We start from the raw sequence: 25,904 nt of genomic DNA, 5'->3' as shown, positions 1-25,904 counted from the left end.
TATTTGAAGACAAAATTTGAAGAACTGGAAAAAAAATAGAGCATTTGAGAATTAGGAAAATTCGGCCTAATACTCTGGAAAAGTAGTAGGAAAGTCTGTCTGTGACTTAAAAAAACCTTGGACAGCATGCTGCCCACATCCGACCTGTTCCCCTCACCGTATACACCAGCCCACCAGTGCCCACCATGGCCACCATTCTAGCAGCTGGAAGGAAGATGGGGCCTGCAAAGGCTTTGATGGCTACATGAAGAAACCAGGAATGGGACTGACTAAGCAGAAAACAGGCACAAAGGCCAAACCAGATTGTGTCATCACCTTTGAAGGCCGAAGATCAACATAAAAACTGAAAACAACAGTTTTCTTATACCCTGGGAGAGAAGCTTGAAGAAACGACAGCGGATGGCAGAAAAACTCAGATGGTCTGTAGCTTTGTCGATAGGTGGTTCAGCATCAGGAATGGGCAGGAAAGCGCAGTAACAAGACAATTTAAAGATGTGAAGTTAGTGGTGGAGTGTGCCATGAGTAATGTCATCTGTAGGTGGGTTATGAGAAAGTAGAATAAAAATTCCATCACCACTTTGGACAGGAATTAGCTGCAAGAATGAAGAGGCTCAGTTCAATGAACAAATCTCCAGACTGCTTTTATTATTATTATTATTATTACTACATTCAATTTCTCTATCACAAACATTTTACAGGGAACTATTTCAAAGTGTTGGTTTAACTAAGACCATCCCTTTGGTTAGTAAATAAATGTGTTTGTGCTAATACAAAAAACAAACAAAAATCCTGACACCTGAAGCCTGTATATTTGAAGGTAGGATCCAAATTTATACTGTAAGCTGGAAAAAAATTATCTTAAATCTAGTTTAACACAATCGAGTCATCTATGGCCCAGCAAAAGCAAATGTAGAGACACTCTTTCCACCCGGGTACAGAAAACTCCCACAGAATATTCTTTGAAGATAAGCCCCCACTAAAATATTATATATCAATTGAAAAAACCAGTCACCATGAGGGAGAGCCAACAGAAACAACAAACATGAGATTTAGAGCATTGCAACTGGAAATCATAATTTTATACAGATGGATTTTACTATCTTTTACTATATCTTGCTCATGCTTCAGTTCTCATTCAGGGCCAATGCAAAACCTTTTAAAATACCACAATTACCATCTCTATTAAGATTATGGATAACTTGAAATTCATCCAGAGCGAACCAAAGAAAATTTATGTATAAAGTTCAACATGAGCTCACAAGTTAGTTTAACATTGTTGTTAGATGAACTAGATGGCTGATGTCAGCAAATGGGAAACGGAATTAACTGCTAGAATGCCACTGATTCCCATTTACTATTCTGGAGCTAATCTATGCCTTTAATGTACTGTATTTCCTCTATATTCAAAAACTGGATGAACCTGTACGCTCCATTCCTTCTGGATGGCATTTTACTTTTTCAATGTATTGAAAAATGAATCCACATTTAAAATAAGCGTCTTTGGCAACTCCCCCAAAAGACTATAGAGACCCCAAACGTCTTTCCCCTTCTGATCAATCTTCTAAACCTGAAGTACTCATTCCACTTTTTTCTCTGGGTGTGATGTCCTATTGTCCACCTGCTCCTCTATTTCAATTTTTCAAAACACACTGTTAACATACTAAACCCAAAGTAACACCTCGGACTTTCAAAGATGAACCCAGATAAGGTTTTGCTATTTCTTTCTTAGATACAAAACAGCCAAGAGAGAAATCTAAAACTAGAACAACTCAGCTCCCTGAACTCGCCCTGACCTACGAGTACCACGACGACACACATCTTTCCACCTCCTAAACGCCCCCAGAGTTGGGGACAGGAGGCCCGGGGTGGGGGCGGGGGGGTGGCGTTTAAGACAGAACTCGAGCCAGGCCGCAGAGGACGCTCGGGAAGTGTCGCCCGGCGGCCCCCCCTCGGCCGTGCGCTGGGAGGACTGACGGCCAGAGACGCAGCCTGCGGGGCCACCTGCCCACCCTCCGGGAAAGGCCTCGGCAGCGCGTCCTCAGCGGGGAGCCGCCGCGGCCCGCCCCCATTAACGGCCTAGTCAGAGTCCTCGGGCCGGTCTCCCTGCCGCCCCTTTCCCCTCTCCACTTCGGCGCTCCCCTCATCTCTTGAGTGCTGCAGAGAGCGTAGCGGCGGGGCGCAACCGACCGTGCCCCGCAGCCGGCCCAGCAACGCCGGACGCAGCCTCCGGAGGACCCGGACACCAACCGTGGAGGGACCCCGTGCCCAGAGCGCGGCGCGCTGATTGGCTGGCCACTCGCGGCCGCGGCGGAACCCGGATGTGCCGGGGCCGCCGAGCTGGCAGTCCAGGCTTTGCGAGTTGGGCGTGCTCGGGGTGCCGGCGGCCTGGGCCCATGGCGCGAGACTGGGCGGGCTTCTCCGAGGAGGAGCTGAGGAGACTGAAGCAGAATAAAGGTAACGCGGTGGGCGTGCGGAGTTCTGCTCCCCGGGCCTGTGGCGGCGAAGGGCGGGGCTGCGGCTCCCGGGAGAGAAGGGGGCGTGGAGCCGGGAGCGTGGGCCGCGCTGCGTGGCCTTGACCCGGAGGCTCTGCCGGGGGCGCTGGAAGGCGGCTGGGGCCAGTTGGCGCCGCCGCTCTCCGGAGCCGGGTCCGAACGACCGACTACGGCCTGGGAGCGGAGGCGAGCCCGCAGTCTGGCTGCCTCCGGTAGGGAGCGGGGGTCCGCGGAGAGGAAGGTGGGGGGCACCTGCACACGGTTGGCCGGGCGCGTTCACGCCGACGGCGGCGCGGGGAGAAGGGGACCCTGACCCTGACCCTGACCCTGACCCTAGAGCCCGACAGGTGCCAGAGCCCGGGTTCCTGTGAGAGTAGTCTGCAGGATGGCCTGCGCTTCGGGTGCCAGGGGGTCTCGCACTTTCCAGTTCTTGACAGCAATGGGAAGGGTTTTTGAGAAGTTAGATGTGAAGCCCTGTGTGTGTGTGTGTGTGTGTGTGTGTGTGCACGCGCGCGTTTACCTTCACACAGAAATTTGTGTCTATTCACACACGTAACCATACCAACTCGGGTCAGCTAGAATCGTGTACTTCTCCCTCCGGCTTGGCTTTATGAGTAAGCATATTATTTTTAAATGTATTTTGATGAAGGAATTAAGCTTCCAGTGACTTGGTGGGGAACTCCTAGTGATGTAAACTGTGCTTTGCTTGTGATTGAATTTTCATAAAGGTCTGTATAGTGATCCTGGTAGTGCACACCACTTTTGTGAGAAGTTCGGGCCACTCTTGGTACCATAATTTATTTGGGGAGCAGTTAAATAAGTCTTGCTAAGCCCTTTATTAGTTTGTGGGAAAATTGGTTGTGACTCAATAGCCTGTACACTTTAAGCAAAGATGTGAGAATAATCCAGGACTGACGAATGCAAAAGGAAGTAAATTAATAAGATAAGGATAATGTAGGTTATATAAATCGGGAAATTTTGACTGTTCCAGAGGCCTTTAAAAACTGTAGCAGAAAAGTTGTGCCTCAGTGAGTGGTTAACTGACTCTATCTAGCTTGATGTACTCAAATTATTTCATCATCCAGTCACATATGGATGTGTTTTCAACGGGCAGTCACATATCCAGATGTAGAGTACAAGTACCCATGCTTCTGGTCTGAATTCCAAGTTCCAAGTATCACTTTTTGCACTAGAGATGCAAAAATAAGCAAAGCATCCCATTCCTGCCTTCAAAGAGCTTATAGCCTAATGAGAAAGACCATAAAACTATTCGAATGTAGATTTTTTCCAAAAGTTGGCTGTGGTACTAGGGATTGGGTGGAGTTTGGGAATCTTTCACAGAGATTAATGTGTTAGCAGAGGTGAATTTCCCAGGGCAAAGAACATTTAATTAATGTAGGAGCCCTAATTAAACAAAACAGTTGTTAACTGAAACTATACTTTGAATTATCACTGTGCTTTGGGATTGGTATAAGGTGGTAAAGACCTAAATTTCAAGGTCCATGATATGGTAGTGAAATGTGAGGGCATAGACCCCAGGTCACTACTCTATAACTACCTTGAGGACAAAGATGCTAACTTTGTATACCCATGCACAAACATGATGATTGGCATAACGACCCCAGGACTGCCTCTTAAGTCCTTTCGCCTTGTATTTCTCGTTTGTAAAACTCTAAGAATTGGATCTTTAATGTTAAGGGCCCTCCCAGCTGTTCTCCAGCCTTAAAAATATAATTAAACAATCTAGGAATATGGAATTGGTCGATAGCAAAAGTGAGGACAATATACCCTAGAAATGCCTGAATGTACATTGAGGAACTTGGTCATTATTCTTATTTATAATATTAAAGAGTTAAAAGCAACTGAAGTATTCATTAACGGGGGAAGAGATAAAAAGTTGTGCTCTAATTAAAAGATAATTTCAAAGATAGAAGCATTTGAAAAGTGAAGAGAAGGAGCAAGTTGGAGGCATATATATATAAAATATGATAATTTTTATAAAATCAAAATCACTTAAAACAGATATATTCCTTTAGGAATACAGAAAGTCAAAGAAATACCAAGTTCAAGTTGGTGGGGATGCAAGAGAAGGAATGTGATTAGGAAGGACTGAATACCGAGGGAATTTCAAAGGTATGGTAATTGTGCAATCTGTGTCAGTCAAGTTAAGCTGACATAACAAGTAACCTTAAGATAATAAAAATTTATTTTTCACTCCAGTATTATGTCTAACATAGGTTGCCAGGTGACTCTGCTACATGTAGTCATTCCACACCATCATTTGGTGTTGTCATAAAGGAGTTCACAATGGCAGATGGAAAAGTGAACACTGGCAGTTAAATGCTTTCACCAGTGAATGACATGTGTTATTCCTACTTACATTTCATTTAATAAACTAAGTTATATGATTTGGGTCATAGGAAATAGTTTTCTTGTGTGTTCCAGAAGAGAAGGAATATGTCTATCCTTGAAGAGTTGTGATTTTTTATTTTGTTTGTGGTACTGAGAATTGAGGCCAGGAGTACTTGACTACTGAGTTGTACCTCCAGCCCCTTTTATTTTTTATTTTGAGATAGGGTCTCGCTAAATTGCCCAGGCTGACCTCAAACTTGTGATCCTCCTGCCTCAACCTTCTAGGTAATTAGAATTAAAGGTGTGTGCTACCATACCCTGCATAGTGCTTCTGTCTTTGAAATTATCTTTTAACATACCTTGTTTAATTCTTCCATTAACTCCATGAGTTAAATAAAGCAAATAATTTTCAATTGATTGACAGATGAAGAAACTGAGATATTGAATGATAAAATGGTTTGCCTGACAGAGCTGGTCTGTAAGCAAAACTGGGCTGTGACTTCAGAACTTTTAATTCCTCTTTGGGAAACTTAAATAACAGGAGTGTGTTGCTTCAAAAGCCAGTATGTAGAATTTAAAAGACCTACTTGAGTTGTTCATTTATAAGGACTCATACTTTCATTTTCCAAGTATTTTATTGAAAATATTATATAGATCTTATTAAATATAGTATGAATGTAAGTCATATTCTCCATTTGTCTGCCCTAAGAGGTTAAGATTGGCATAGACAGTCCAAAAAATATAATAGAAATATTATTCAGTTTATGCTTAGAAAAAAAATTCCTCCAATTATTTTATATTTCTCTACTGCTTTGTTAAAGCTACTATTAAAATTAGTTTGAATGCATTAATTAGAGCCTGGCTAGACTTTGGGAGATACAACCTTCAGTTGTTTTGCAAGATAAAATAAAACAATAGAATTTATTATTAATTTCTAATTCCTAGAATTATGAGACTTTAGTCAATAATATTTATTAAAAGTGTCCACCTGTGTATAAAATTGCCCCTAAACCTGTTAGAAAAGTAAAGAAGGGAATCTGTTTGCAAACTGATGACCAATTTATTTCAGGAGAACAGAGAGAACCATAAATCAGAGTCAGGACAAGACAGAGAATTTATTTGTTTACCTAGATCAGAATTCTTATAGGCAGATATCAAATCAGATTTAAAAAGAAAAGCAGTGATAACCATGAAATCTTGAAAAACTGTGTAATTTGACTAATATATTTAAAAATAAATATAAAATCATTAAAATAAAAAAATTTGCATCCAGGCAACAAAAAAAAAAAAAAAGAAAAGAAAAGAAAACTTGCTTTGTGTTCCAAGGCCCACTCTCAAACAAATGGATTTTCTGTTAAGATAAATTGAGAGCTGGGTTTTTGTTAAATATCAGCAATATGGTGTTTGAACTATTGAACTTTACAGAAAAATGGCTGACTTTCTGGGCTTGGAGAATCAGGTAGAAGGATCTCTAGAATTTTTGTCAAAGTTTAATATCAGTGTTTTATTTTCTTAAAGAAATTATAATTATTCTTTGCTCACACAAGTTAATTTTTTTTTCATCCCCCTTTACATAGATCCATTTGAACCACAGCGCCGTCTCCCTGGGAAGAAAACTCGACAACAATTTCAGCGAGAAAAAGCCCTTCTAGAGCTAAGCCAGAGACTCGGACTTCAAGATGGATCAGCCTCGTTACCTCCAGAGCAGCTGCTTTCTGCACCAAAACAGAGACTTAACACTCAAGAACCACATTCTTCTTCCCCTACTCTCCCTAGTCCTCTTACACTCTCCTCTCCTGTTGGTGATGGAAAGCCACAGGGTATTAAAAGTCAATCAAGGGAACCAGGACTTGAGAATTCCCATGATGGTCACAAAAATGTTGAGGTTCTACCTCCAAAGCCTGATTGCAAATTGGAGAAAAAGAAAGTGGAATTGTTAGTAAGTCTATGAGACTTCTCATTTTACTTCCCCCTCCCACTTTGTAATTTGAGGAAAGTTGGTTGGTTGGTTGGTTGGTTTTAACATTTTCTCTGTCTTATATTCAAGCCTTGAAATGTTATCAGGAAGCTTGGAAAAGTAGCTACCAGCTAAACATAGTATGAGCGAATTATTTTTAGGCATTTTCTTTTATATCATTCAGTCTTCAGGCTAGCCCTACAATGTATGTTTATTATTTTCACTTTATCTGGTACTCAGAACAGGTGTCCTCTTCCTAAAGCTAATAAACAGCTAGTAATAGAGTTCAGATACACAAATATGTCTATATCCAAAGTCTGTGACCTTTATACTCACCAAAAGTAGTTCTTGTGGGTATTGTACCACTTCCCAAGTTGAACTCACTTTTCACTTTCTAGATGACATCTCCATTGTTTCAGAAAGGAGTATTTATGAAGAGACATGAAGAGGTGGGCCAGTGAGAGAGTGTAGGAAACTGAGGGACTAATTATATAATTCAATTGCACCACTAGATTTCTTTATTTACTTAATGTGGTTGTACTAGAAACAACATACATAATTTGTGGAAATTGCCATTCTGTGTCTTGTGAATTCATTAAATAGCAATAAGGGAAAAATGATGACTTTTGTTGTTTTTTTTTTTTTTCAAAATATTTTGTATGTTTTTCTAATCCCTGGTGATCCAGATTCTATACGTGAGTTTAAATGTTTAATGCCCATCAGGGATTTATAACTAAGAATTTAGGCAAGAGATATAAGATCACATGGATTATGAAACCAATATTGAAAGAGTGTTTAGTTTACCAACAAAAGCCTGAAATAATTGGGGGTGGGGGGTGTAAGTTTAAATTAAGCTGGACAATTTAGATTGGGTGTTATTAGGAAAATTATTCTTTTTTTAAAAACACTGAATATATTCATATTTTTAAAGAAGACAAGTAATCTGAGGAGCCATTAGTGAAAAGGAAAAATTCAGAGGTTATAAGCAGGGGAAAGGAAAGCTGTATCCTGTAGAATGCTCTAAAGTGACTTCTCACTTCTCTGAGAAAGGAAAAGGATAAGCCAGAGAATTGTGTAGAAATAAAGAATTACAGAAGGGCTTGGAAAGAGAGGCAGCATGGGGCTGGGGATGTGGTTCAAGCGGTAGCGGGCTCACCTGGCAGATGCGTGCGGCCTGGGTTTGATCCTCAGCACCACATACAAATAAAGATGTTGTGTCTGCCGAAAAATAAAAAATAAATATTAAAAATTCTCTCTCTCTCTCTCTCTCTCTCTTAAAAAAGAGAGAGAGAGGCAGCATGTCTAGTGAGTTTGCTGACACAGCCTTGTTCTCAGGCCTCAGAGGGAGAAATGATCTGATCAAAGTTATGATTAGAGAAATACTGGGTGTTATTGCATTTGCAGACCATTTGGGGGACAGTGCCAGGTGAGCTGGAACTAGGCACCTGGTGAGGAGATCTATGGTAGAGAAAATGTGGAATGACCCGTGCCAGCACTAAGGCAGAGCTGGAGGGATGAAGTGAAGAGGTATCCATTTGGAAGTGGTTACCAGGTTCACGAGTAGAGAATTTGGAAGTAATGGTGGTAAGAGATGACAATAATTGGAATAAATAGTTTTGCTGTTGTTTAATTTGATTTGACATCAAATTCATGACTTTATGGTAAATTTTAATATATTTCTTTCAGAATTGATCTGTTTGGAAGACAATACATATTTTTGGATATTTGAAGACTTTTTTTAGCCCAATTCCATTTGGCTTTATATTACTCTATTTTAAAATGTTTAAAGAGTTGGAAAAAAGTGAGCAAATTGGAAGAAAATATGTGAAATAAACATTGGCTATTGTCTTAAGAATGTTAAACTGGTGGGAACTTTTCATTATAGAATATTCTAAAAGGTATGACATGACCTCAGCTACAGAATGATTTATTTGATCTCAATTTTGCATATAATACATAATTAACTTACACACATTTCTTTGTACTCTTTATTTTTTTTTCTTTTCTTTTTTTTTTTTAATTTTTTATTGTTGGTTGTTCAAAACATTACAAATTTCTTGACATATCATATTCCACACTTTGATTCAAGTGGGTTAAAAAAGTGCTACAGTATTCTGGCTTCCAGTTTGTGGGATCCTAGATTATATACATATAATGGATTTCAAAGGTCCAATTTATGTAACCCTTTTTACTTCCTTCAGATCATAGTCTTTGTTCCTTCTAGAGTAGAATAATGAGCTGCAGATGGGTTTCTTTTAAGAGGACTTTTGAAAGAATATATGTAATCTGCCTGATTAAATTTTATACATAGGAAACAGACTGGTGAGGTGTGGAATAGGGCAGAAGTCTCTTTCATAATCTTATCTTTATACCTTTTTTTTGCTCTTGCTCTCTAGGCAAGAAAAATCTCGTTGGGAAATCCTTCAACAAGAACAACGACTAATGGAAGAAAAAAATAAACGTAAGAAAGCTCTTTTGGCTAAAGCAATTGCAGAAAGGTGAGGCTCTTGAACCAGGAGAGCTTGTTTAACCTACTGTCAGTTTTGCTGTGTTTTATGTTTTCCCCTGCCCATTCTAATAAACTGGCATTTTTTCTACAACCTTTACTTTTAATGATAGTTAAACAAGTTACATTTCATAAATGATATTGAAGTTCCAGTTCTAATTCATTAAGGGAGGCTTTTTAAGCATGTATCATAATGAATTTATAAATGCAGTAATATTAAAGCTAAGGACTAGCATCTGATTTCAGTTGTAACCATCTACACATTCATCAGGGAAGCAGTCAATAGCTATCAGTGTATGCAAAAGTGCAATGAAAGCAGGTTTTAATTTTGATGTGGAGAAACCTTAATTATCTGACCTGTATAGGAGAAAGGTTATTCTGCATAAGGACTTAACAATGCAACCAATCTTAGTTGTGTTTCCTATGGATATTTCTCTTAATTTACCTTTTAATTTAGCCTTCTATTGTTGATGCAAGATAACCGTAAGGAGCACTGCATGAGATTTTCTAGCACCTCCCAATGTTAGTTTGTCAGTGGTCCCTTCTTAATTACTCTGCTAAGTTGGCTCACACCTGTAATCCTAGTGACTCTGGAGTCTGAGGCAGGAGGATTGCAGGTTGGAGGCCACCCTACACAATTTAGGGATACCTTGTCTCAAAATTAAATATTTTTTTAAAAAAGGGGCTGAGGATATATGTAGCTGAGTGGTAGAGCAGTTGTCTAGAATGCACAAAGCCCTGAATTTAGTCTCTAGTACTACAAAATAAAATAAAACAGATAAATAAAACACATAATTTGCTATACAGTACCAGCCTCAAATGGCAATGTTTTTAGTTACTAATTTCCTGTGGCCTTAGGAAATAAAGCAGGGGTTAAGAACATTGTGAACTTAATGCAAACAAGTATTCGATGGCATTTTCTTTTCAGACCTCTGAAAAAGTCTGACAAAACTATTATTGCTTGAGGCTGGAATATATATAGATAGATACAGGGGCCAGGGAAGAGGTGAAACAAAGCAGGTTGCATTTAAGGGTGATTCAGAACTTGATCAGCTAGAGGGATGTATGCATTTGAAAATGACATTTTTCTTCTGCTGATGCACCTCCTTCTTTCATGAAGCATGGGAGATATGCAGCTCACTGACTTAAGTATGTTTCAAGAAAAAGAACAATGTGTGAAAGAGAAATGCCCTCTTTTTCCCCACAAGTGGTTATTTTCAAAAAGCATTGTCATAGGCTTCCATTTAGAAAAAGTGTAGAATGACTTCTCACTTCTCTGAGAAAGGAAAAGGATAAGCCAGAGAATTGTGTAGAAATAAAGAATTACAGAAGGGCTTGGAAAGAGAGGCAGGGGGTTGTGGATTTTTTTGGCAGGGGTTGTTTTCTGGGTACTGGGTTAAATTGCTGAGACTGGGCTTGAACTTGCTTGCTGTCCTTCTGCCTCTGCCTCCTGAGTGGCTGAGAGTACAGGGTGTACACTGCTGCATCTGGTGGGGAGACTGTTTACTGGGGCTTTTACAAGATTCACAGGCTCAGACTTCTCTCAGTATTTCTGATTTAAGATGGAGAACACTGATGCTGATAGAAATGTAAAGAATAATGCATCATGGTTGGATTGTTAATAAATGGATTATGAAGTATTTGATGTAAAAGTCATACTGGTTAAGTGAACTGTGGTGGGTAGAATGTAAGGATAAACGCATGGTGCAGTGGAATCGGGAATGTAAGTTGCCATGTAATAGTCTCATATAGGGTTTTCTTCTACATTGAGAATGTGTGAGATTTTGAAATCAGTGAATCAGGATTAAAAGTTTGGGTTTGTATTTGCTACTCTGTTTCTAAAGTGTATGCCTGGGGTGGTGCAGGAACTGAGAGATGATGAAGTGGAACTTTTCAGTTTTGCAAATATTTCAGCAAAGTTAACACAGGTGCATTAAAATAGATTGGAAATTCACCTACAGCTTAAATTCTTTTATATATATTTTATATAAATGTAAAATATTTTTAAATGCTCTAATTTTACCTGTTTTCTCAAAAGAATAGAACTCTTAAAAACATAATTTTTATTTTGAAATTACTATAAGTAGTATATTTGTTGCTCAGTTAAGATTTTATAGTTATCCCACATCTGGGAAAATAAAACTTAGTGAGGTAGACAAGGAAATAAAAGAGTATTTTGGTTTTGAGCCCCACAAATAATTCTGAGGACCTGTACTTAAACCTAGAGAACAAAAAAATCAAAGCAAGAAAAGTAGAGAAATGGGGCTTACAACAGTTAAAAACAAATAGATGTTTTCAGACTTTTAAAGAAATGTTTAATACAGGCATATATTCTTCATGTCAGGTAAGACTCAAATGGAAATGGGCTTAATAAGTAGAGGAATTTAATACTAGAATTTTAAAAAGCTGTGTTGGATGCTTCAATTAAAGGGAATACAGATCTGTTCTTTTATATATTTTTGTTTTTCCTTGTTTATGAAGTAGCATGTGCTTATAGAAAATTTGGAAGAATAAGCAGAAAAAAACAAATGTGGTTTTAGAGATAATATGAAAATATTAATAACATTTATTTAAATTCTGACTTTTTTCAATTTAAAAAATCATAATTATAATTATATATTCAGTATTTTGTTTTTTCCTTACATTATGTATGGATACATCTTTTTAAAACTTTTTTTACCCACTCATGTTCCTGATTTTCTAGATCTAAAAGAACTCAGGCAGAGACCATGAAATTAAAGCGGATCCAGAAGGAGTTACAGGCTTTGGATGACATGGTGTCTGCTGACATTGGAATCCTCAGGAACCGGATTGATCAGGCCAGCTTGGACTATTCATATGCACAGTGAGTGAGGGAATCTGAACCTTGATCTAGGGTTCTGGTATAGTTCGTGTTTATCACTAGCCAGGCCCATAGCTCTTAAGCATATCATCATTTAAGTCTCTTTTCAACCCTAATAAGTAATGTTTGTTCTCTTTTGTGCTAATTGAGTGTGTCTTCTTCTGTGACATCTTCCTGTCTTCTGCTTTACCAGCTTACCTTGTTGTGTCCCTGTTAGAGAGTTTCCTGTATTTTTCTTTGCATTTAGTTTTTCTTTGTATACCTCCAACTATTTAATGTTTGGGACCCTTGTTAATCTTTTAGGATCTAGCAAAGTAAACATCTGAATGGCTTGTCCCCAAACTGTTAACTCTATAACACCAAATCTATGTTCTTTGCCATTAAGATTTGTGATCATTTGATAATGGCCTTTGTGGGGTTACAGCCTGATTCTCTTAGTTTTCTTCAAAGCCAGAAGATCTAGTTTATTTCTTATAAGCTTGTGACTATTTTAAGAAAATACCATTCTTTCTTAGAATCTTTAAAGTTCATTTCTTATTTTTTAAAATTATATGTACAAAATGGTTTGATTATTTTGTTTCCTTGGCTTCAACTATTGGCATTTTAATAAAGAGGCAAAAATCATCATGGAGTATTTTTAAAATGAACTAACACATGTAAAGAATTACATGGACTTTGCAAACAGATAAAAGGGCAAAAAAAAAAAAGTCCAATTTCAGGGTTTTTCAGTCTCTTCAACATTTCTTTAATCATCCTGGTTTGTCTTTTCTCACAAGGGAATGCTGTGTTAATGACTTGGTTCTGCATTTTCTCTGTAACACTAGAAATCAATCGGAATGCCTCATTAGTCCAGGGTAAACCACAACATCAGAATGTTTATGTAACAATTTAATAAAGTGGAAATGCTTGATTATGGTTTTTAATTCACTGTTTAGTGTTTAAGAAAGAGGTTTGTGGTTGTCCTTGTGATTTTGTAATTGTTATTTGACCATATGCTATTAGACATAATGGTTAGCCTTTATTAATTAATAGCTTAAATTAATGCCATCAGTAGCTGATAAGCAGAGGTTCCAGATTCCTATTAATAAGGCCATTGAGGAAGTAACCAGGATTTTAAGATTAAACTAAGCCTTGATTTTTAGCATCTTTTATTCTCTGTAATATGAGTTTGCCAGAGAACCTTTTTTATGCCTTTTCAGCCTTTTATCTGAATAATTCATAGTATAAGGTCCATTGCTGAGTATCTCAACAAAAACTAATTCTGTCCTACTGGTGAATGGAGAAGGACACCTTTTCATACCGAATAGTATATAAGAAATGTCAGTTTTGACCTTCAGAGAACCATAGTGACAGTAGAATTACTAGTTAAAGGAGAAAACATCCCATAATATATAAATATCCTTAATGAACTTTTAGTGTATTTCTACATCTCTAATGAGCTAAAGATATCAGTTCCTCGTGATGTTGATGTGGCGATGTGTTAATGGATGCAGTGTGAAACTGTTCTTAAAAGCCTCAGCTCTTGGTGAAGTCAGAGAAAAGCATCAGAAAACTGCGACTGGATTCAGGGTTGGTTGTTAGTGATGATATTATGCAGTGTTTTGTAAGTTTGCATTTGTGGTTACAGGGAAGTTATAGGTTGGTACTATAAGATAATGGTCCAGATTTCTACTGGAAGGTAATCCTCAGGTTGTTGATTTCTGTGGGAGATTTCCTTAACTTTTTCTTTTTTTTTAATAAAAATGATATCTTAAATTTTCTAGTCCTGGATCAGTGCTATGTCCTCAAAGGTTCTCAGTAAATAAGCCAGAATTTGCTTTAAAATTGACTAGTGTGAAGCAACCTTAGGATACCTCACCTCTGAGAAGACCAGCACTTTGCCATGGACCTGAGAGCTGCTGTTGCTGCTGTGCACAGCTGTGGGGCAGGGCTGCCCCAGTGCCATGCAGACCACCTAGAACATGGAGCCGACGGCATCCAGAGTGTGTTGTTGAACCTGAGTGTACGATGGCTACCTCTGTTGATCATCTAGGCTTAAAGGACACCCCTGTGTGTGCACACATGCACACAAGAGGGAAATATTTTAAAATCATTTTATGAGTAATTCATAGAAGTCAGATAAAAAGGGATTGTAGAAGGCAACTTTATAAAAACGTGATTGTAGTAAACTTCTTTGTATCAAATAAAATTTGATTTACGAACTGAAAAGAGGAGAAAATTCTTTTCGTAGCACAGGACAACCCCAGGCTTATAAAATATTGACAGTTCTTCCTATTGAAGTTGTTAATTGTATGAGGATATCATGTTTCATTTTTGTCCTTAAAACTATGTTTTTCTTTCGTGGATTCTTGAGTTTGAGGAAATTCACGCAGGATGGGTTTTTCTAAAGACTCATAGTTTGAGATCTCACTTAAATATCAGTTTTACTACGTCCACTCTAAAGAGAGTGTCTGCATTTGTGTTAATTTCTTAGGACTGTCATAGCAAATTACCACAGACTGTATGGCTTAAAACATGAGATGCTTCTTCCTGTGCTTTCTTGGAGTCTGGACACTTGCAGACAAGGTAGTGGCCGGCCAAGTTTCCTCAGAGCACTGTGCTCCTTCCTTCCTTCCTGTGCCAACTTCTGGTGGCTTCAGATGTTTCTTGTCCGTGGCCACGCTACTCCGTTCTGTGCCTCTAGGATCACATTGCTTCTTCCTCTCTCTCAAAACTTCTCTACTTTCTCATTTCAAAGGATACCTGTGATTGCTTTTAAAGCCCAACTGGACAATTTCAAGATTAACTACTCCCAAAATACTTAACTTGATCACATCTTTTCTCTTATAAGGTAATTTTTGTATGAGGTAACATTCAAAAGTTCCATGGATTAGGAGGTGTTTTGATGGTAAGCTGTGTTAGCCCACCACAATATTCATCTTTTGATTTGTCTAATAGCAAAATGTTTTCTTCTGTCAAATGTCTGTTTGCCAACATGCATAGAAAATGAGGAACTATTAACTCTCAACTGTCTTCAATGAAAACTAAGAGCAGTATGTAAAGATGGTGTTTCCAGTCTTCTCTTACACCTTTTTGAGGTGACATAGTACTTTGAACAACACAATTAGAAAATCAAGCAGTGATAAATTTATTTCATTATTGCATCGTCTTTTTAGATCATTCCACCATTCTCGTTTTCTCATTGTTTACTTTTTAACATAAATGGGAATAATCAGTAAGTAATGATGAAACAATTCCTAGGGTGACGAGATGGAAGAATGTGTCAAGATATAGGAAAAATGTGTCTTTAATTTCATGATGCACCTTAAGTGAGTGGAGTGTGATAGGAAAGCTCTATCAAATTACAATTCATTTTAATCTATTTTTTTAAGTGAATTTTCTTTGTTTTTTTAAATACTTTCTAAAAGTCCTGGGCTAATGCATACAAAGAGTTAAAACTTCTCAAAACAGAAACTGAGAAAATAAAAGTGTATAGTGAAACCTAAATATACCAAGGGTTAATAATTTCTTTAAAAATTTCAGAGAAACCAAAACCGAAGGACAGTTTCTAGAATCCTTTAAATAACATTTATTAAATCTCTCAATATCCCTTTAAAATAACAATTCTATAATTACATTTCCAGTGCAGTATGTCTTACTGTGTTGTGTATAATGCTCTTATTATTTTATTCCTACTCTGATTTGATCTTATTCACCTGACCCTCAGGCTGGTAGTGTAGTTTGTGAAACTAATCAATATTCTGAATATAAGTCATTCTGTACAAGAATATATATGCATGTCTTTGAGTAGGAGGACTTCAAATATATATAAAAAAATACAAAATGTTTAGTGATTTATCTTCCAGTGAAAGATTACTGGAAGCCTAGGGACCTATTTGCAAATGTTAATTTCAATTCAGTATTCATGAACCCAGTTTGTAAATCTCTGCTAACTGACTTAGGCTGAGGGAGACCACAGACTCAGAGAAGGGAAGTTTGAGTGGGAGAAAGGGCAGTTCTCTATGGAGAATGTTGTCAGGGCTGGCTCTTGCCTTGATGACATTTATAAACAGGATATGTTATAAAATATGGAAATAAGGGACCCAGGTGTTCAACAGAGCTCCTTTAGAACAGTTCTTTTAACTCATGGGGTACTGAAACACAAATGATTCTCTCATGTTTTAATAGTAAAAGAAAAAAAAGAAATATGATAAGTGAACATTATATAAATAAGAATTTAAAGTGTAAATACTGGTTCCTAAATTTTCCACAATCTTAATTTTAGATACATGTTTACTAGTACAATAATGATGCTTTTCAATTCTGGTGCTGTGAAGGAGGCTCTGTTTCTTGGGCACTGGGCTAGATGCTTGGCCTATTTGTGCTATTGAATTTTCAATCATTCCTGTGAGATACTTCATTCCATCACTGCTCTGCAGATAGACCAGGATTCACCAGAGAACTGCCCAGAGTCGCTGTGCTGGAGCTGTCAGTCCCTATGTGCCTCCTGCCCAGCCCCTTCCACAGGAATCTGACTGCTTTTCACTGCAGATGCTGAGCTTGGAGCTCCTCTGATTAGAACAAAGATGGGCTGCTGGCTCCAACATATTAATCCATAGGCCAGACAGTGGCTCGTGGCCACGAACGTTAAGAACTCTAAACTGAGATGAATGAGGCCAACCCAGGTTCTCCTGGCATTTACAGAACAGGATCACCGACAGATTGAGTGGAGTGTGATAGGAGAGCTCTAGTGAGAGAAATGGTGTGGCTTCTAAGCTCTGAGGAGAGTAAGAAGCCTTTGAGTCTTAGGATTTGCTTGTGAAATTGCCTCTTGTATTCTACAATAAAATTCATTCCCCCCCCCCATATTAGTTTGGATAACTATTCTTTGTATCCAAAGACCAAAGCAAGTGACACACAGTCAGTGGCAGAAGAAAGTTTCAAACCCTGGATTTCTAAAATCAAAGCCTTTATGATTCTCACTATATGTCCTTCCAAGACAGAGAATCGTACACTAGGAGACATAACTGGTTTTTGCTATGACTCTTTCACTTAAAAGTACTCCTTACATTGAGTTAATGTAAGTGGGCAGCCATGACTGGAAAGCCAAAATGGTCTTCACTAGTGCTAGTGGCAGTTATTTGAAGAACTAGTTGGGAATCAATCTCTTTTTTTCGAAGAGAGGAGGAAACCTCTTTCCTTATTATAAAAAGAAGAGTAATACATTTTATACGTTATATAGAAAAAGCAAAAGACAGTGAACAAAGATGTGACTTTTCTTTTTTACCGTTGTGTTGCAAAAAAAAATAAAAGACTATTTCAGGGTGACTGGCTTCCCTGCTTGAACTACCCTACCTCGTGTAAGACTGGCACTGCCCATCTGTAGGGTGTACATAAGTGTGAACGCCAAAGAATGTGATAGTAGTCTTGCTGCCGAGTGAGGAGAGAGAACAGCTCAACCCAGGGATTCTTCCCTGGGGACAGTCTTGCCCTTTACAAGATGCTCAGCAGTGTTTGGAGACAGTCCTGGTTGTCCTAAGCAGTGAGTGGTACTGGCAGCTAGTGAGTGGAGCATCCCACAGTATACAGGGTGGCTTTTCACAATGAAGACTTAAAAATGGCCAATAGTGCCAAGTGTGAGAGATCCTGCTTAAATCTGCCTTGTTTTCTTTTCTACCGGTTTTTTCTTCTTGCCCTCACCTAGTATTTTGTTGGGTGCACTCTGTATTACATATGTTTACCTCCCAACCACCATCCATATCCTCCATCAAATTGTTTTCTACCTTTTATAATTCATTAATTAAGAGATACAGATTTTCTGCTTTCTCCAACTCTTGTTTTATTTCTTATAAATTATAACCAGTTCTGTGCTGGAGCTAGCTTGTGCTAGTTCATAAGAGCAGGTTTTGTTCATCTCTTCCCAAATCCATATTTAGTGATATCACATTGGTAGCTTAAAATTGGCGGGAGTGGTAGATACATACTGGCAAAGCTACAAGTCAGAGCTCTCCACCTCCCCCACCCCCACAGACACACATTTCAGAGCTTGCACACCACTGAATTAACAGTCTAAGCCTGCCCTCATTCAAGCACAGCTTCGGAAAGAAGAAGAGAGCACAGAAGGGTGTTGTTAAAGAATGTTGTGAAAGTTTCTGCATCCATTCCTCAGTTCATCTAACATGTAGACAGGTATCTGTGAAGTGTTAATATCCATCTTCATCATACATGCCTTGCCCAATTTTGGAGTTTATTGTTTCTGGCCTTTTAAAAAATATCTTCTTCAATGGAAAACTAATGGCTCAATCTTTGTCCCTGTCCTGATAGGAAGCGATTTGACAGGGCTGAAGCTGAGTATATTACAGCAAAGCTAGATCTGCAGCGAAAGACTGAGACAAAAGAGCAACTCACCGAGCACCTTTGTACAATCATACAGCAAAATGAGCTCCGGAAGGCCAAAAAGTTGGAGGAGCTGATGCAGCAGCTAGATGTGCAAGCTGATGAGGAGACCTTGGAACTTGAGGTGGAGGTGGAAAGACTGCTCCGGGAACAGGAAGCAGAAGCAGGGAAACGAGTGGCTTTTGGAGAAAGACCATGTCAGTCTGCTGAGGAGAGTGCGACATTACAGTTTGTAAAAGAGGACAGAAAACCACAAGAACAGTCTGCTTCCCTAGAGGTAGGCGAACAGTGTGGAAGTTCCAGCAGGATCCCCTGTGTGAGTCCAGACTGCCCCAACCAAGGAGTTAATGACATGTCAGCTGCTATGGCCAGTGGAAGTGCCAGTGTTCTTTTCAGCTAATATCATGTTCAGTGAAGTGTACTCTCTGTTGTAGATTACAGTCTGTGTCTAGAAAGAGCCTCTTTAAAACTTAGTTTTTGAATATGTGATTAGTTTTAAGTAGGTTAACATGTTTGGCTATTCTAGAGTTCCAAATGATGATAATTTTATATCAGGGGGCATTTTTTTTTTAAATATTTTTCACTTGTCAATGAACCTTTCTTTTATTTATTTATATGTGGTGCTGAGAATTGAACTCAGTGCCTCACACATGTAGGCAAACACACTACCACTGAGCCACAAGGCCAGCTCCTCAAGGGACATATTTCACCCTATTTCAGTCCACTATTCTTTTAACCATTATTACTGGGTTAAAATAAGTGACTTAAAGGATGAAGAACATGAGACCCTTGGCTCGAGTTCCAGCACCACATAAAGAAGAAAAGGTGGAAGAAAAAATACATGGTTAGAGTAATTTTAGACCAAGCAAATACAGAAAGTAAAATAAAAATGACACTCACTACCTAATCCCACTTGTTTAGCTTCTCCTGGGAGAAGTGTTGAAAATGGAAGTCTTGTTTTATGTAATCAATTAAAAGACACAAAAATTACTGTGTCGATAGAGGAAGATCAGGTTGAATTATATATATGGATCTTACTAGAGTTGCAAAATACAACTTGGAAATAGTAGTTTATACACCAAACTACATAGTATATGGTATAGTATAGTTTATGTTATAATGTAGTAGTTTTATATAAAGAACCAAACAGCTTCAGGCAACATTACTTTTACTTTTAACTTGCCTTTAAATGGTTTTAGTTTACCATTTTAATATTTGTTTGTTGGTTTTGTTGGTTATTTTATATACGTGTGTGTATATAAAAATTCTTTGTATGTGTAACTTTATTTTTAATGTATGCTCTTTTTAAATGACAAATTGATCAGTTTAATTTAGAAAAACATTTCTAACATAAGGCTGAAAATAATACAGAAAATCTTATTGCTACTCCTGATTTTCAAAAAAAAATTGATATATTTTCTTTCTAAAGTTTCTTGTAAATGTGTGTTTTGTATGTTGGACATAAATTATCCTGGCATAAATCATTTTATTACTTTAATATAGTTAGTTAATTAATACTTGACCACTACATTCATTGTGCTATATGTGAAGGTGGTGTATAAACATATTGTAGTTTCGTCCTGAAATCTGTGACTATTACATTAAATGATGATCTATTTATCAGAAATTCCAGAAAATAAAAATAATTGCATTTTAAGTCTTTAAAAAAAGGAACTATTATAAAAAGATAAGAAAGACTATAATGTCATTTTTAAGTGGGTTTGATTGAGGGTATGATCTTTTGGTAGTATGGATGATCTTTGTACTTGCATATAATTTAGTTAATAGTATAATTTTCATTACTGACCTCTCTCAATAGATGAATTTATATAGGAGTTGGTTTTATTTATGGATAACATACACAAAAATTGAAACTTCAATGCCCAAGACACTTTTATTTTTCTAAGGAATAAAGCAGTCTGATATATTTATAATGTGGCTTTTTATTTACCTAAAAACACAAGTTTCAAAGAGATAACTGTTTGGGGAAGTGTGTGTCAGTTATGCATTTTGGATTTCCTTGAGGTAAGTAGATATAGTTATTCAATTTTGTATGAGAAAATTTATTAACAAATAAAGTTCTATAATATTGTTTAAATATGGCTATGTGCACTGTTAATTTTCAGGCTGACTACTTATAAGCTGAATGGAGAAGTGAGAATCATGAAAGAAATGAATCTGATCTTCTGATCATCTTATTTTACTATGAGGAATTTAAGGGCCAGAAGTTTGACGGTGGCTGATTGGCCAACTGGCTCATTTTAAAGTGCCAGTAAAGTTCTGTACTACTCATGTATTTATTACATACATCACCTGGTGATGTGCAGCACATCCTTCTGCTTGACAATCTTGCTTTATAACCCATTCAGGGTGTGTGTGGTGTGCGTGTGTGTGTGTGTAATGCTTTTCAAATATGACTATACAAAAAAAATTAAAAACGTTATCTTGCTTGGCTTTCCTGGGGTGGTATCTGAGTGTTCAGGTGATGATATAAGTGACAAAACTATATTGCATCAGTTTTATACAAAGGCAGCTGTATCCCATGTGTGGAAGGAACAGAGCAAATGAATGAGAGCTGGGGGCTCCTTGATAATAGGACCATATGCACTGGCTTTCTCAAGATAATCCTGATATGTACATCTTTTAAAATACATTGGAAGACTTTGCTATATAGATTCACAAGTACACAGTAACTGGTAATTTCTGTAAAGGAAATTATTGGTCCAGAATTAATGCTGTGTGTTTATTGGGACACTTTGTAGAACTGTCCTTCTTATGTTAAAACTTCTCAATTAGCTGAAGTAGAAGACAGAGTTCTGAGCTTTGTGATGAGTAATTGAGGAGCAAACTACTTTGGGGATCTCACTTGTGCTCTTTAAAAGTCTTTTCCAAATTGTAGTAGTTTTCACTTATTAATCTTGAAGCAAATTTTATTTGGTTCAACTTGAATTTCAGGATATAGGGCTCTTAAACCTTGATTCACTACTTATTAAAATTAGTCATTTCAGAGAAGGCAAATGTTTGAAAACGTGGTTCTCATTGCAATGAAATAGTTTTTTTTTTCCTCAAAATTTTCACCTCTATATAATTATGCTGAATTCCAGCACTTGCAGGTGGTGGTCAATCTTTGTATCACTGAGGGTGTAGTGGTTTCCACGTCAGATGATAAAAATCTCTGATTGGAATTCTATGATCTTATTTTATTGCTGGATTGGCATTTGAATTACAGAGTACAGCTCAGCTATAAATGTCTCATTCTTTGGAATTAGCAATATAGGCTTGAGGAGCTTACCTAAGAATTCAGCCACAACCTCTTCTGTGGTGTTGGCACAAAACGGATTCTAGTTATTCTGGCCCAGGCCATTCCCATGACCTTTATAAATGATGTTTTGGGGTTTGTTTTTATAAGGAGCCAAGTAAGCATTTTAAAAGGCTCTGATAGATATAACTCAGTCTGCCAGACAAGACCTGAGGCCACTCTGGACCCGGGTAATTATATCTCTTCTCAACATAGATCTACTCGGGACCTGACTTGAACTGCTCTCTGGAGGGATGAAGCAGAACACTATTCTCCAGTCTGCCTTCAATGTTAGGCTACTTTTGCAAGCTTCTAATATCAAACAGCTGTCTTAAAAATGCTGCAGTGTCATCTCTATACAGTTGATCAGACAACTTCGTGTAGCTACTTTACATGGTGGTGATGTTTAAGAGGTATGTGATCTGGCCTTTGTCCTTAAGCAGCTTATAGTCTAATTGAGGGAATAAGATTTAGACTCACAAAAGGCCAATGGAGGAAATGCTTTAATAATGGTAAGCGAAATAAGTGTTTGGAAAGCTAAATGTGGATATCCCTCCAGAACTCCCCAATTTTTCCAACACTCCTAATTTTAAATATTCTGTCTAGTTGTTTGGCAATATATGGAGGTGTCTATGACAGCCATATTTTTTAAGTTAACTTTTAGCACTGGGGAACAATATAAGTATAACCAAAATAAAACCAAAAAATTCATGATGGACAACATGTACAGAGTTTAAAAGTATAGTTACCAGAGCAAGAGTGAATTAGAAAAACAAAGTTATGTGCATGTTATCAATTTAAAATAGAGGACTCACTGGGATTCACCAATCCAAACCCTATCAAGTGTTGGGAAAAAAGTAGACCCTCCTGCAAAGAATTGATAGTACCTTATATGGAGATGAGCATAAAGCTCAGAACTCATGATTATTCCATGTGTTGTTGAACCAAGAAACCATAACTGCTGTCTAAGTCAGAACAGGTTAGAAATGGAACCATTTAAGTTCAAGGATAACTCAACATGGAGTCTTGTTCAAAGATCACACATGAGAGAGGGCTTTCCAAGTCCAATGACTCTAGAAGCCTAAAATAGAGACATAATTAAGCAGTGAGATGTGACAGGGATAATGTTTCTGAGTGGTTGTAGCATGCCTCAGATAAATCACTAGGCCAAAGATTTGTATGAGGAGTGAAATAATGACCTTGTAAGGTGTAGTGTCGCTGCTGTTTCAAGGAAGAGGAGATGAATAGTTAGGAGAATCATTTCATGGGTGTGTTCCATTGCTGGACTGTGCTGCTATGTGCAAGCACAGTGGCCAGTAGTGCTGTCTGTCCAGCATTTTGAAGCTGTATATTCATACCAGAGCTTTTGCTTAATTAAAAACTCCACAGAATTGGCCGTCTCATTTACTCAGCTAAGCAAAACTTGGGAACTACAGTTTGGTAGAATTTTGGTTAGTTGCTTAGACTTGGATTTTATAATTGAAAAATAGCTGAAGCAACCACATTTTCCATATGTTGGCTGATTTATTTCCCATGTTCCCCTTAGAAGTTATTATAAGACATGGCCTCAGTGTCGCATAGATTCAGAAACATCTTAAGTCTTTCTGTCTGATCTATCCCTTCCCTACCCTAGGCTGCTGGCAGAAGACAGTGGGGCTCCTCAAGCTAGTGACAGCTGAACCCCACGCTATGGTGGCAGGTCTTTAACCAAGATGAGAGCTGAGATTCCCAGTGGCCACAGGGTGGAGTGAGAAATACCCAAACTCTGAAGGAGGCGCTGAAAAGCCCTGCAGATAGAAGCAGGTGTCTTATTGCTGGATTCCTCTGAGTCTGATCACTTCAGAAATTAGTTAAAAAATCTGGATAGAAATGAGGGCAAGGTTTTTCATGGTCCTTAATCTTTCCCATGGAACAAGGAAGTCTTCATCCTGAACAGAAATCTGGGCAAACTGACTTCTACAGAACCTAGCCCCTCTTATGAAAAGATCTAAAGAAGAGTGTAGGGAAGTTCAGCTTTGAACATTATAGTGCATGAAATAAACTGGCAGTAGGCAGAGTAACAGGAAAAAGCAAAAATTTATTAACATGTCAAACACGGAAGATACTGTATGATTCGGAGGAGGTCAGATAATTGAAGCTTAGGTACTCTTCCAAGGGCAGAGGGGGTGGGGAAATTTTAGAGGTGTAGTAAATTCTGTTTAGGGGAGACAAATGGACCCAGAAGAACAAGCAATAGCTGGGACAAGGTTCTTTGTGGGCTCTAGGTGTGGTATATGACTTTCAGTTTTCCTCCCTGCAATGAGCCGACTTCTCTAGTCTGAAATTTCAGAAAAAGACTAAAGGTGACCCTGTTCCTCTTTGGGTAGATCTGGTCAAGTAGATAAGGAAACTCTACGGAAAGCCCCTCCCTGTGCTGGGAGGTGGGGTGGAACACGGAAAGCTCAGGGGAAGAGGCAGCTTCTGGGTCTCAGCATGTGGAAGCACCAGTCTTTTGAGGTGTCATTTTCTGAGCCCCAACGATCGTTACTCCGTTCTTGGAGAAACTCTGAAGTTGGTAGATAACTTCTCCCCAGAGAACAGAACTATTCAGAGAAACATTTTGTGCAAATGGGAGAGGTGTAAGTCCAGGGAGCTCAGAAAGGGGAGCAGAGCTGCTTTTGTAGAATGACAGAGTCCTCCGCGTGCCACAGGGTCTGGTTCTTGGTCCAGGCTGGCCTGTCGTGAGCTACGTACATACCCCTGCTGATGGTCCTCAATCCAAGGGTACTGTATCTTCATTGCCCTCTTGTAGACTGGACTGAATCTGGCTCCCTCCTGACCTGCACATCTCTCAGAGATATAAGTGTGGTGTACATCTGTTATAGCAGCTAATGGCTGAGGGAGGAGGACTGAAAGTTTGAGGCCTGCCCGGGCTGTGAGTATGTGTCTGTGGGGTGTGTGTGTATGAGTGTGTGTGTGTGTGTGTGTGTGTGTGCGCGCGCGCACATGTTTGCTTCAAGTTTTTCAAATCAGTCCAGATCCCTAAAGCTGTATCTCTGTGAGGGTTACAGAGAATATTAGGCTCCCCTCCCTGACCTCTCTAGGACCATGGAAATTTCTCTGAGGCAACTCCAGACTCTTCTGCTCTGGTGCAATGTAAAGTCTAAGAGATCTCACTGAGGTTTGCCATATTTTGGATTCTAACTAGGAAATGGTGCAAGCCTCCTGGTTCTCAGACCCTGAAAGCCCACACTCTCCCCAGGGATCAGTGGTGGGGGGCAGAAGAGTGCAGGAGCCCCTTCTCGGACTCAGCAGCATCAAACCCTCTGGCTTTGCTTTGGAATTGTCTCTTGTATCCCAGCCAGGGGAATTTTTATCTACGTGGGCAGGAAAAAAATTGGCTCAAATGGATCAGATATTCTTCCAAATCTTTTTTGTCTGAAGCCTGAAGCTCAGCTTTTTAAACTCCAAAGCCAAGAATTTGTCTCTTTTGTTCTCTGGTTCTGCTGTGACAACCCTCCCTTGAGGCAAGGAGTGACTCATGGTCTAGCTGCCCAGTGGGGGAGGGTCAAGGGTAACAGGAAATCATGGGGAAAACACACTGGTTAATCATCAAAATGTTTGCCTACTTCTTAAGGCCTCTCTTCTCCTTCCCATTCTCTTTTGAATGGAGATGATCCTCTCCTTCCTCCACAGCCTCCTGCATTTGAAGGTTTCTTTGGGATGCAAGTCACAGAAATCGACTCATTTCTGCTATCCTTTCCCCCAGAGAAAATGAAACGCAGGTGCTCCGAGAAGGCTGGGTGGCCAGAGTCAGAGGATGCACTGAAGACCTGAACTGCCCTCAGAACCCACCTGCTCTTCACCTCCATTGACTTGGCTCACCCTCTCTGTGGATTTCACTTCCCTTTTGACCACACTGAGACTGAAATCTCTTGCTTGGTAGCAGAACTCTTGTGGAAGGCCTTCTGAAAGGCCAGTATGGTCAATGGTCACTCAACAGAAGCTGAAGGAGAGCCTGCAGGGAAGGACAGGACCCCTCTGATACTGTCTGTGGTGCACACACTATGAATGCAGGAAGGAAAAGTCTTGAAAAAGAAGAG

General features: G+C 38.8%; 1 protein-coding gene across 4 annotated transcripts; it reads left to right on the top strand.

Annotated features, from left to right (window-relative positions):
• Positions 1 to 2,296: 2,296 nt before the first annotated feature.
• Gorab (golgin, RAB6 interacting) lies at positions 2,297 to 20,622 on the top strand. Of its 4 annotated transcripts, none has more exons than XM_046430156.2 (5): positions 2,297 to 2,454; positions 6,422 to 6,779; positions 9,198 to 9,299; positions 12,012 to 12,152; positions 18,453 to 20,622. In XM_046430156.2, exons 1-5 carry the CDS (start codon positions 2,319 to 2,321, stop codon positions 18,922 to 18,924), a joined length of 1,209 nt encoding a protein of 402 aa, XP_046286112.1. In that variant the 5' UTR covers positions 2,297 to 2,318; the 3' UTR covers positions 18,925 to 20,622. The 4 variants fall into 4 exon arrangements, with proteins under 4 accessions (XP_046286112.1, XP_046286113.1, XP_046286114.1 ...); XM_046430157.2 differs by lacking the exon at positions 2,297 to 2,454 and adding an exon at positions 2,794 to 3,106; XM_046430158.2 differs by lacking the exon at positions 2,297 to 2,454 and adding an exon at positions 8,488 to 8,699 and having other exon boundaries at positions 6,644 to 6,783.
• The last annotated feature ends 5,282 nt before the right edge of the window (positions 20,623 to 25,904 follow it).

This window comes from Marmota monax, unplaced genomic scaffold (assembly GCF_021218885.2).
Source record: "Marmota monax isolate L192 unplaced genomic scaffold, Marmota_monax_Labrador192_F-V1.1 WCK01_AAM20220418_F8-fsc00055, whole genome shotgun sequence".
NCBI lineage: Eukaryota > Metazoa > Chordata > Mammalia > Rodentia > Sciuridae > Marmota > Marmota monax.
Note: the sequence above shows the minus strand (reverse complement) of the source record. Positions and strands in the feature narration are given on the sequence as shown.

Coding starts and splice junctions, on each gene's coding strand:
- Gorab (XM_046430156.2), top strand. CDS start 2,319: ATGTGCCGGGGCCGCCGAGCTGGCAGTCCAGGCTTTGCGAGTTGGGCG. Junction 2,455..6,421: donor GAGACTGAAGCAGAATAAAG/GTAACGCGGTGG, acceptor CCCTTTACATAG/ATCCATTTGAACCACAGCGC. Junction 9,300..12,011: donor GCTAAAGCAATTGCAGAAAG/GTGAGGCTCTTG, acceptor CTGATTTTCTAG/ATCTAAAAGAACTCAGGCAG.